General features: G+C 41.2%; 1 protein-coding gene across 2 annotated transcripts in view; it reads left to right on the top strand.

Moving 5' to 3' along the window:
• The window catches only part of GAREM1 (GRB2 associated regulator of MAPK1 subtype 1), a 102,350-nt gene that overhangs the window by 16,095 nt on the left and 74,238 nt on the right, over positions 1–12,017 (top strand). The window contains exon 2 of one of the 2 annotated variants that reach the window (XM_071418818.1): positions 6,926–7,066. In XM_071418818.1, the coding sequence (XP_071274919.1) occupies positions 6,926–7,066 (141 nt within the window). Of the gene's footprint in view, positions 1–6,925; positions 7,067–12,017 lie in introns of those variants that run through there. The other variant, XM_071418819.1, reaches the window with a different exon arrangement.

Below are 12,017 nucleotides of genomic sequence, written 5' to 3'. Positions count from 1 at the left end.
TCTTGAGTTATGATTGATTTTTTTTTCTTATTTAATTTTTTTTTAAGACAAAAATATTGTGGTACCCAGCCTTGTTTTAACACCTGGTGGTACCTTGGAAAAGCTTGCAGGTATCTGTGCTGTTCCCAGACCCTCATTGCCAAGGAGACTAAAGTGTGTGTGATGCCTGCAGTTCACAGCTGCCCACAGGTGCTGGGTGTTTCTGACCTGTGTGTGGTCTCTTCAGATGTGCTGTCTCATCAGTGCTCAGCCCTGAGCTTCTGGTTTTTAGATGGGGTCTCCCCCAAGCTTTTATGCTGAGAGGAGGCCTTGGCTTCAGCTTTTATCTTCTGTGGAACTCCCAATAAGATGAAAAGAAATTGAATTCATCTTAAGGTGTTGCCTTGCGTGGGAGCTATGTGACTAGCCATGTCTGTTGAAACACAAATTTGCCTTTCCAGAAACAAGACAGCTTTTATTAATTTGCTAGTGACAGATTTTGTAGGTTCCTTCTTTTGCCATGAAAAAGCAGCACTGGCATTTATATTTGTCCTAGCAGTGTGACCTCCCTCTGACCCAAAACATCTCCTTGCACAGAGCCATGCAAGTCTGTAATACTGTCTTTTTTTCTTTTTTTTTAAACAAGAGCTAGATTATAACTTTATTTCATACTGTGTGGGGCTGTCCTTTTGTTTTCCTGATGGGGCAGGGTAATGATAAGGTTTATCTTAATGCATGGCTTGTTTGGTCCTCAGCTAGGGAAAGTCCAGGCAAGCTGCATGCCCAGTGAAGCAGACAGTGTGTGAGTAGGGCTCTGCAGTGCAATGGGAGCACGATGAATAAGTAAGAACCTCACCTCTTTCTTTTTTCTGGCTTCTGATCATTTTGCTTTCTCTTAGTTTTCAGTTTTTGCCAGATAGACCTCCTTCCCTTGTAACACTAGGCACATGCTGATAGTTCTGCCTAATTATTTCATAGCACAGGTGCTCACCTGACCAGCCAGCCACCTCTTTTTCCAGTTGACATGTCATTCCTAGCAAATGTTAGTGCAAACTCGAGGGGGAATAAGGTGGATGTTATTCTTTTGTGTGGTTTGGTAGGTACCTGGCTGAGCACCCAGTCATGATTTTTAATATTGCTGAGATTTTTCTATGTAATGATATGTAATGTGATTATGGAACATTAGATGGAATAATTAAACTCACCACCTACTTAACTGACCAAGACAGTCCGGGTGATGCACTTAATTGTATGGCATCTGTTACCTTGCATGCAGATGGTGTTCAGGCTTAATGAAAACACATGGCCCTAAGTCTTGCTGACTTTTCCCCGGGGTTTTCCCAGGCATCTTTTTCATCAGTTATTTCACAAAAGCCATCTTAAGTTTCTTGTGAGCTCCTGGTTCTTTTCTGGAAGCCTTTTCATTCCAGAAAGAGCAGGTTTAGCATGCTTGAGCTGATGTGCAAGGGACAGCACTAAGCTCACTTTGCAGTCCTCTGTGATGAATGAGATGAGTGGAATGTGTCCATAACATCTTCCTGGCAGGAGGAAATGGTATCTAGCTCACCTGGTATGTGTAAATGGAATCTCTTGTGTTACTGGAACCTTGCATGAGACAACTTCTCTTTCTCTGAATTACCTTGTTACCTACTATTTTAATGTCTCCAGACGCAAAGCTTGTGCTTTAAGGCAGTGATGCAAACTCTTAGCCACAATGACAAAGTATGTGGCATTATAAAGCATTTATATTCCTGTACATCACTGCCTATTTTTAGCTGTGTAGTTTCTGTGAGTGAGTAAGTGAGTCATATTGGCCTGAACATTTTGCAGTGACTTGAATGTTAGTTTTTCCAATATTAGGAGAAGAAACGTAAAAGTTTTCTTGTTGGTTTTTTGGTTGGTTCTTTTCATTTCATGAATTTTCTTTAGTGGTTGGTGTTGAAAAGTCATTGTTGTCTTTGGCAAGCAGAGTATGTGGGACCTGTGAGTTTTCTTTTATGGACTGTAATGGGACAATAGGAAAAGACTCTTCTCTGAGAGGGTGACCAGTCACTGGAACAGGCTTTCCATGGAAATGGTCAGGGCACCAAACCTGTCAGAGTTCAAAGAGCATCTTGATGATACTTACCCATATGGTTTAGTTTTAGCCAGTCCTGTGAGGGATGAGCAGTTGGGCTTGATGATCCTTACAGGTCCCTTCCAACTTGAGTATTCTGTGATCCAGGAGGAAGCAAAGAGGAGACAGGAGTGCTCAGACCCTTCAAAACTGAAATGGTCTTCAGTTCTTCTCCCAAGGCTTTGGGGGAATTCACAGACATTTTGGAATTGTGAAATGCTAAACTAAATAAAAATGTGTGTGTCTTTAGAAAGTAAGCAGTGACAACAACTTGCGGAAATGTCTCTTTTCAAGAGAAATTACTTTCTTTCTGTGCTGCAGCATAGGCATATATAAACTGAGTCCCTGCATGTAATTGACTTCTGTTTTCTCACCTGGCTCTCAAAAAGTGGAGGTGAAGACATAATTTCATCTCTGAATTTGTAGATGAAGGTATCCTGTTCCTCCTTCATCAGTCTTGCTACAGTTGTCAGCTGTTAAATTGAAATTAGAATATTTACAATGACAGAGTCAAGATTTGCCAAGTGTGGATGATCCAGTTTTGGAACTAGAAAGAATTATTCAAGTAGTATTGGTATTTAATGTAGATAGTATTTAATAAGAATGGGACTCTTGATTAAGCAATTACCTCTTTTTTTGTAATGACTGTATCAACATGTGAATGGTTTTCCTTTCCTGATCAGTGTTTCCCCTGCAACTACCCTTCAACAAGCGTGATGTTGGCAATATTAGAGTGTTTTAGGAATTGTACAGAAATGGGTCATGCAATTCAAAAATGATCATGAATCTTATTTGCAATGAACACCTGAAGACCTATTACAGTGCTGCTTTGGTGGTGCTAAGTGAAGATATTGATTGTGGTCAGAGTGCTTGTGGGAGATCAGCTTGTGTTAGAACATACTGGCTAAGTTTTCAGTTTAGAGGTGTGAGGCTTTTAATCTCCGGCAAGGATGGGTGTTGACACTTCACTTAGGGTTTAGGAGCTGCTAGCAAATCATGGGTGTCTTAGTCTCAGGCATTATTATGAATAAACTTGACTCATATTTTGGAAGGAGGGAGGCAACTTGGGGAAAGGTGGGGAATTGCATGTGGTAGTTCATTGCTTCTCTTGACTTTTATTTGGGGGAGTAAAAGACCAGCACAAGTATTTGCCTGTCGATTCTTTGTAGTGGTTTAATTATATTGCAGGCATGTGGGGCAGGGAGGAGAGGGTGAAAAGATAGAGCAGCTAATCCACACTGGATCATAAGAGACAAAACTGTTGCTAAAGATGAGTGGCCTGTGTTCTCTGTTTCCTCATGTTGTCTTATTTTTATGTAAGCAGCAGCCTAGGAGTGTGTTGAATAGGTGAGAACTGAGTTGCATAGCTGGTGAATGTGAGGGCTGCTGAGTTCTCTCCCACACAGCTAAAATGTGATTAATGAAAGGCTTGCACAACTTGTCCCACTGGGGCGGGGGGAAATCAGATGGAGTGTGTGTGGCTGTTTTGCAAGGTATGGCTGGCTGAGAGAAGTGTAAAGGGATAACTGAGCCTGGGCTGGGACAGGAGTCTTGTAGCAAGGGTCAGAGGGGTCTCCAGCCTGGAAAGTCCTCCCCTCCAGGAAGAAAGCACTTTAAAATCAGTGAGCAAGTCTTATGGGGGAGACAGAGTAGAAGAAAAGGGAAGAAAGAAGTGAGTTGCTTTGTTGTCCTCAGTCACATTTTCCTTGCATAGATTGGATACCATGATCAGCCAGGTGTTTTTGAAAGTCCTTTAATCCCTTGGTGACAAGGAGCCTCTTCCTATAAAGCAAACCCCAGGAATCTGTCTCACCTATGGTTAGGAAAGATCAGGGCTTGGTAAGGGCAGACCTGCCCTTTGTTAAGGAGCCAAGGGGAGTGTCAACTCCTTGTCACATCTGCTTCACCTTGTCTCCTCCAGTCTCCTGTGGCATAGCACAAAATTCATTTCCGATGTAATCGGTTGCAGCAAATAATTGGTGTAATGAGAATTGTGGTTTCCAAGGTTCTGTTTAAGAAAATACAGCTACTTCCAGCTGCAGACTCAATGATGTAGTCACTCTTGGGCCTGCCTTACTAATTTTTTTTTACACTCACCTGTCCCACCCAGTTTTAGTGGAGCAACCACTTAAACAGATCACAGCATGTGAGCCATGGCTGGAAGCACCTTTTCATAATGGGTGTCTTTATTTTCCTGAGAATATCTTCCTCAGATTCTTTGAGGGTGACCCATACTGTAATTATTTCCCTGCAATTCTGGATATAGAGTCCAGCCACCCTTTAGGTAATATTCTGAAATTATACCTACAGATTATAAGGCAGAGAAAATGTATACCAGAGATGCTTTGTGTTTTATTCCAAATTTGTTCACCATTGTCAATGAAACTAGTAAAATACTAGGCCTTCCCTTAGGTGTCATTGGTTGGATTTTGTTGTGGGACAGAATAATTACTTGTTGCTATGGATTATAGGAAGCATGAGTGTAACTCTCAAAACTGAAACATGAGTTTCAAATAACACCATTTATTATTATTATTATTATTATTACTATTATGCTTTCCCTCAAAATCAGAAAGCTTTGCAGCAAGGTGAAGATAATTTTTATACATACTGGAGGTTACCCTGTCAGCAGAAAACAGGAGATGCTCAAAGTCTGATAATTTGCTAAAACTTAGCAGATGTGTAATTCCTTCAGCAAATATATCTGAATTTCTTTCAAGATATGGATGGGAAAAGAGTTCTCTGGTGCTGCATGGTAATTTTGCCACTCTTCCCTGGGCTTTACGAGATCCTTTATCCCACTGTGCTGTGGGTGGAGGGAGTGGTGCTTCCCAGGGATCAGGAGCTGGTGTTAAGCAGCTTGCCTGTCTGGGCTGCCAAGGGATGTGGTCCAAGGAACACCTGGAAGCCAGTTCATGAAATGGCCTGTTTACCTGGAAGCTACTTTCTGTGCTGTGGAAAAGAAGGAAACCTAGAAATGTGCTTTCGTATGAGCAAGCATAACTGGTCCAAAGGAGCTTTGTATTCCTTCTGGCTTCTTTTTGTTTCTCCTTTACACTCCCATCATAGCAGTTTACCCATGGTTATAAGTTAAAGACACAAATGGGCAAAGCAGGAATGTTTTTAAGGTTTAACAGGCCATGGAACAGCAGACCCATGGAAGTCCATCTATTGGACTCTGCAGGTTTGGCCCTGTCTCTCCCTTGTTTAGCCAGATCTGAGTTTCTGGAGGAGACAAGCAGAATCCTGTGGCCAAAGGCTGTCAGAGCAGATGGTCCTAATGCTCTCTTCTGATTTAAAATCTTAACAATTCTCACACACACCAGTTGCTCTGTTTAAAATCGTGTAGGAGGGTGCTTTCTGATAGAATGGGAGCATGAAATCAGGCAGGAATGGGCTATGTAGAAGCTGTTGCCTACGGTGGAAGAGCGCCTGTTGCCAGCAGAAAAAAAGCTCAGTGGGAAGTAGCTGTCCTCTGCAGAGATTGAACAGAAGAAATGTCTGCTGCCCAGGCTGAGGAAATTCTCATTCTTCCACTGAATTTTAGGGATATCAGGACAATGTGGAGAAAGTTCAGTTTGTTGTAGTAACCGAAGGCGATGGGTTTTGTCCAAACTTGATTCCAGGGCTAAACTATTTGTGTTATTTTTGGCTGTAACTGCAGAGAGCTGGTGGGAGAGAAGTAAAATGAAATTTAACGTTTCATTATTCTTGGACCATGTTTAGTGTCTACTGAGTGTTCCTGAAAGTCCAAGTGACTGCTTCAGAGACACCTGGAGAAAGGCTGTTTTTTTGTGTGCTTAATTCAGAAGTGTACTGAGCAGGACTGCAGGTGTGTAAGAGCAGTTCTGTGATGATACACAGAACAGTTTCCTGCTCTGTGAAATTTTGTTCACATATCATATCACACTTGAGATGTGTAGCTGGCACTTTAAGTAGTCTGTCTATTATGGCTCTTGCAGTTGTTGGAAAACCTAGCAAAGCACTCTAGACCTGATCATACAGTGCAAATTGTAGAACAGGGGAGGATACTCTCCTGCAGAAATGCAAAGTTGTGAGGGGCAAGGGAAGAAAGGAGAGCTTGACTGTGTTTGGGATGGGTTTGACTGACACCAGAGTAGGAAAGTATAAGAGAGTGCCTTAAAAAGTTGAGAAACACGTTGTCTGGGTAGGCTTCTCATTGAATTTCAGTCTGAGAGGGGACTTAGATGTTTGTGAAAATTTTTTAAATATTTATTTATTAATTTCTCTTCCTGAAGTGATAGGATTAAGTTTATAGACATCTGAATGGCTAATTAAGCAGTGGCTTGCAAAGGGATAGAATGACAAAGATGAAATCTCTGTGTATGAAAGTAAAGTAATATCCAGTTACTACTGTATGGTAGTGTGATACTTCTCTTTTAAAATATGGAAATGTGTTGGGTTTTTTTTTTTTCTTTATTTAAAAACTAAAGGACCTCTCGAGTATTTGTATCAAGTGAGACAGGCAAACTGAAATAGAAATATGAAAAGTATGTTTATGCAGAAAGTTGAAAAAGGAGCCCCAGAACCGCTACTCAGTAATCAGGATTGCATCTCTGTGATATTGTATGCGTGCACTGAGGTGTTTTGATTCTTGTTTGTTTTCTGGAAGGTAAGGCGCTTAAGTTGCAAAAATGAATACTGGATAGAGTTGAAATTTACTTAATTGCATTTTTACTTATCAAAAAGTCTGGAAAAAAATAAACACCAATAAGAATAAAATGCTTGTTGTGATGTTCTCCTAATTCATCATGCAGTAAGTGTGGTTTGTTTTATTTTTTTTAAAAAAACCCTACATCTGTTTTACAGGAGAAACTATAGAAGGTCTTCGGGAGAGCGATTATCTTCTGATTCATTCGTGCCGGCAGTGGACAACAATTACAGCTCACAGTCTGGAGGAGGGTCACTACGTCATAGGGCCAAAGATAGAAATCCCTGTACATTATGCAGGTAAAGCCAATGTTCACCAAAATACAAATTCCAAAAGAATGAATTGCCTACCAGTCATACTGATCGTTATATTTGAGAGGGTGAAGCTAAGCCTCTCATGCCATTGTCTGTGGGTTAACTTTTTAGTAATGTTACAGAGCAAGAGATACTGACTTGCTTGCAGGGCTGCTAAATAGATGTATTTCATTGAGCAACACATTGGCAGAACACGTAGCTATCTAGAGGAATTGATTTCAATTTGAGCATAATGAGTTGCCAGCACTTCTCATGTGTGAATGTGGAGACGCAAGTGTGAAAGTTTGAAATTGCCTTGAAATGTTTGGTCAAAGATGGAATAGATTTTACATTCAAGCTGGGGGGGATTTTCTGTTGTTTTCATGTTAAACACCAGGGACTCTTTATAATAATACTGCAGTTTTAAAATAATGCTCCTCAGTAGTGCCTTATCTTTGTCTGCCTTCTTGAGTGATAGAGTAATACTGTTGTTCCAAGTAGCTATGATCCAACTAATCCATATTTATTTTATTATTTCAAATTATTTTTACTTTGCTTGGAAATTATTTTTAATACTTTTTTTCTGCTGTTTAGTGTTCTTATTCACAAGCTGAACAGAGCAATACAATGAGTGGGAGCTGCTTATGTTACAGCAGTACATAGAAAACTTTTCAAAGCTGGAAAGTGTGAACTGAAAGAGCCATGGCTACAAAGTAAGGATGTGGGCTTAGAGTTTTCATTAGCCTTCTGTATAAACAGTTATCAATTGAATAATGTGTTTGGGTCTGCTACAGTCTCCTTTAAAACACTGTGCACTGAGGGTGTGCTGAGTTGGACAAGACCTGACTGAGTTGCTTTGTGTCAGTCACACAGTGCTGCAGCAATGCACCCTATTCCAGTGATGGAAATTACACCACTTGCCTTCTTAGGTATTTTTTCTCCTTAGAGTTCACTGCTGGAATGTTAATTTTTCTAAGATATGTTTAAAAGCTTTGGTCTGATGGCATATAGTGTCATAATGCATGTGGCTTTAAAACTGTCTAAAGTTAACTTTCTTAGGATAAACATTTTCTAGTGCTTATGCTTAGTAATGTTTTTTCTTTTTTTTTTACACCTCCTGGCTGCATAAGCTCCAGTGGTGTGGACAGATAAACACTTCACTTTCTTTGAACTGAATGCCATGTTCTAAAATCCTTACACTGATTCCTGGAAGGAGAATGGAAAATAAAATGGTTAATGGCATAAGAGATCTTAAGGGGTTTACTGAAGGCTTGGTTTGGTTCTTAATTTTTTAAGTTAACAAAGATATGCTAAGCAGGGTTTCCTGACTCTTCATGTTTCCATTCATTCATATCTTAAATTTACACAGACACCAGAAAAATAAAAATCCATGCCCTGAGATACAGCAAAAGTGTCAATGTGCTTTTCTTCCTGGCTTGTGTTAATGCAGGAAAAGAGGGTGTGTTTAGTTAGCAAAATACATTTTGCTATCAAAGAAAGTTCCCTGCCACAAAACCCTCATTAATGACATGAAAATACCTGAAAGTTCAGAAGCTTCCACTAGTGAGGACACTTACTGAACACGAGATGAGCTCCAATGTTGCCAAAGGACCGTCACAAAAATGATCTGGGCTAACTTGCAGAACCAGAGCATGTCTGATGGGCTTGCCTCCATGAAAGGAGAGATGAATCTACACATGTGAAGGGTTAGTTAGTGAAGCCCTGCAGTTTGGCACTTGGATGCTGACATCCAAATGCAGTTAGAGGTGCCTTCCATACCCTAGAGATGAGCTTGTGCTGCTGTGGGGTGCCATCCAGAGGTGTGTGAGCCAGCACTGAGTGTGCTGGCAGTGCTGCCCTGTGCAGTGCCTCATGTTCACTGTGCTTGGGATCCAGAACCCCCCGCTGGAGAGGCCAGGTTTAATGGAGCTGCCTGAGCCAGCCTGCTGGGCTGGGTGCTGACCTGGATTATGGCACTGATTCTTGCATGATTAAACTGCAAACTTCTGTCAGCTAAAATGTACTGCCTACCAGAATGACCCCTACAGATGCAATATAAGAGTTCATTGAAATGACTTTCAGGGTTTGTTTTGGCTTTAATAGAGTACCTTTTTTTGTTCTTTAGCCCTAGAAGAATTTCAATGTCACAAATTGCAACATGATTTTCATTGTAACAGTTGAGCAGGAAGAGACCCTGAAACTGATTTTATTTTCCTGAGATTACAGTTTAAGTACCACAAAGTCATCACTCATGTATATATAACTATGAGCATAAAGTAAATCTTATTTTGCTACTTGCTAAATCAGGTTTTGATACACTTATTAAACAATACAATAAAACTAATACAAAACAAATACAATAAAGCCTTACTAAAGAAGGGGAATGCTTTATTTTACATTTAAGTGAAATTTTATTACCAGAACCTGAGTTGTGCAGTCTTGCTGGTGGTGCTTTCCCTACTATGAAAGTGCTATCCTGGTTGTTTCTTTTGGTGGTGGAAGACATGGTTAACTTTTGCTGTTAAAGATCATATATGACAGCTGTTAGTGTAACCATTCTCTCTTGAATATTCTCTCCAGTCTGCCTCTCTTTAGAGTAAAACTTAAAGTTAATGTAGCATCAAGTTGAATTTTTATGTAATTAAAACCAATAACTAATGTGTTTCTGGCGCTTAAAACAACAAGTCTTCACATGCAAATGGAATGAAGAACATATTGAAATTAATGTCCTGATAGTGCCCTGTCTTGGCCTGAAAGAATGGGTTTCACAAGAATCCAAGGTAAACCATCTCAGCAGATGGACATTCCTTTGGTGGTGTTTCCTTTCTTCAGGTTCACAATTCACACTTGATACTTACAGGAAGGTCTTATCAGCTCTCTGTCTGAACTAGTTCTGTTTTGTTCCTGGTACTCTGATATCCTTAATTTCTACTCTAAAAGCAAGTGTGTGTTACCAATACAGTCTAGCTGACATTAAATATTACTGTTAGGTTTTGCTTAGGCACCACAGTAACCTTTACCTTGATAGATGTCTCCCCTGGTAGCCTCTGGAAAATACTGGTCTGTGATCTCAATTTGGAAGATACAGGGCATGTTGGTATTACACTTTGCTGTGCTGAATTACACTTTGCTGTGCTGCTGCTTGCCAAGAAAGATGCTTTTCAGTCTTCTGCAAAAGTTCTGCATAGGAAGATGTGTCCCAGGGACATGCTGGTGACCACAACTCAGACATATTCTGTGATAACTGAAAGGCACTGAAGACACTCTCAGGGTTTTAATACTGTGGCCCTCAGGTGTTGTCTGATTCTTCTTGCATTACTTTCCAGGACTCTACAGCTCAAAACTACCTTTCTGAGAATTCTGAGGTTTGTGTGTTTGTGTTTCTGAGGATTCATCAGCTCAAGTCACAGAGGTGTTCTGCTCTGACTGTAAATGGCTTGGGTTCAGTCTGTTGTAAATGCCTCTGCTACGTGGCCATAGTTGTTTATGTGTGCAGATTATTGATGTGAAAGTGGATGATCAAGTTGGATGTGGTTGCTTAAAACCTGCTGCACAGGAAAAGTGGCACAGAAGGCTGTGGAGTGTGTGCATACCCCACCTACACAGTGCAGTCTTCTCTTTCAAAGGCCATGCTAGTGTTGGTGAGTGGATGCAATGAAAGAAAAAAGTACTTTGGGATGAATTGGCAGCATCCAGGTCATTTTGCCCCAAATACTCACTCCCATGTTTAATCAAATCATAACAGGACTTTTAATGTTGGGGTTTTTTAGGGCCTTATCTCTGTTGTTGCAACTGATGGTTCATCTTCTCAACTGTTTGTTTTTTCCATTCTGAGAGGAAAGCTGTTCCTTTGAGATGATGTTTTAAAAAAAAGACAGACACACAAATGTAAAAATCCTTTTCTTTTTCTGTAATCTTCTACTCAGTTTTGCCCAGAGTTTGGAGGGAATGCCTCTTACATCTCTGCTGCCATCTGTGTGCACACAGGAGGCAACTAATAACAAAAATATTTCTATAAAGATATTAGAAAGTAACACCCTACTCCAGGGTGTGCCACACTGTAACACATCCAGGATGTTGAAAATACTCCTGTGAACTCACACCTCCCTACCACAGACTGAAGGTGTGCAGTTGCTAATACAGAGTAATCACTCTGGTTGCTTACCTAAGTGAGCTGATAGCTTTCTTAATGTCTTTTAAATGAGGAAATATAAAACCTTGTCATGTGAACCTTCCACAGGTGGGGTGTTGGGTGGGAATGAGTCAGAAGGCCCTTCTCTGGTGTTGGAAGTGGTGTACAACAAACACCCCACTGAAACCTGTTTCTACTGGTTTGATTAGTTAATCACGGAGCTGTGCCTGCTCCTCCCCGTGTCCTGCTAACACAGAGGAAGACGCTCTCTGCAGGTCTTCTCAGGAGTGAACTTGCCTTGGCAGCAGGAGAGCAGGACAGCTCCCTGAGATTTGGCAACCTGCAGCTGCAGAAGCTCTCTCTCAGGTCCAAAGGCATGGCTGCCTCCAGTGCACATTTGGCCATTCCTGTAGGTTTATTGCTATCCACTCTGGAAGAGCCATCCCTTGGACACTGAGGGAGGAGGGCAGGGTGTGAGTTTAGTACGTCCCAGTTGTCTTGAGATGATGACAGTGACAGCAGCTGCTGCTCCTCATTAGCCACCCTGAACCTGCTGCAGGGTGGTTTGGCAGGTCTGGAAGAGCTCAGGTATTTCCTTCAGTGATGCTGTGCACTTGGAGATGTTTATAAATTTGTTGGGTCTTCTGTAGGTTTGCTGCAGAGCTCTCTGCCTGGCCCTGGGGAGAAGAGCGAGCATTAGACTGGCACGCATCCTTTGCCTGTCAGCATTATGGTATCTGCTGCCAGCTTGTGCTACTTGGGGGACAGAGCCTGCTTAAGTTCAGTTCAGCCTCTCCACTCCCTCAGATGCAATTTCATGCTGTC

This window comes from Agelaius tricolor, unplaced genomic scaffold (genome assembly GCF_023055355.1).
Source record: "Agelaius tricolor isolate 1412-34295 unplaced genomic scaffold, bAgeTri1.0.p SCAF_2, whole genome shotgun sequence".
Taxonomy (NCBI): Eukaryota; Metazoa; Chordata; class Aves; order Passeriformes; family Icteridae; genus Agelaius; species Agelaius tricolor.
This window is presented reverse-complemented; position numbering and strand designations above follow the sequence as displayed.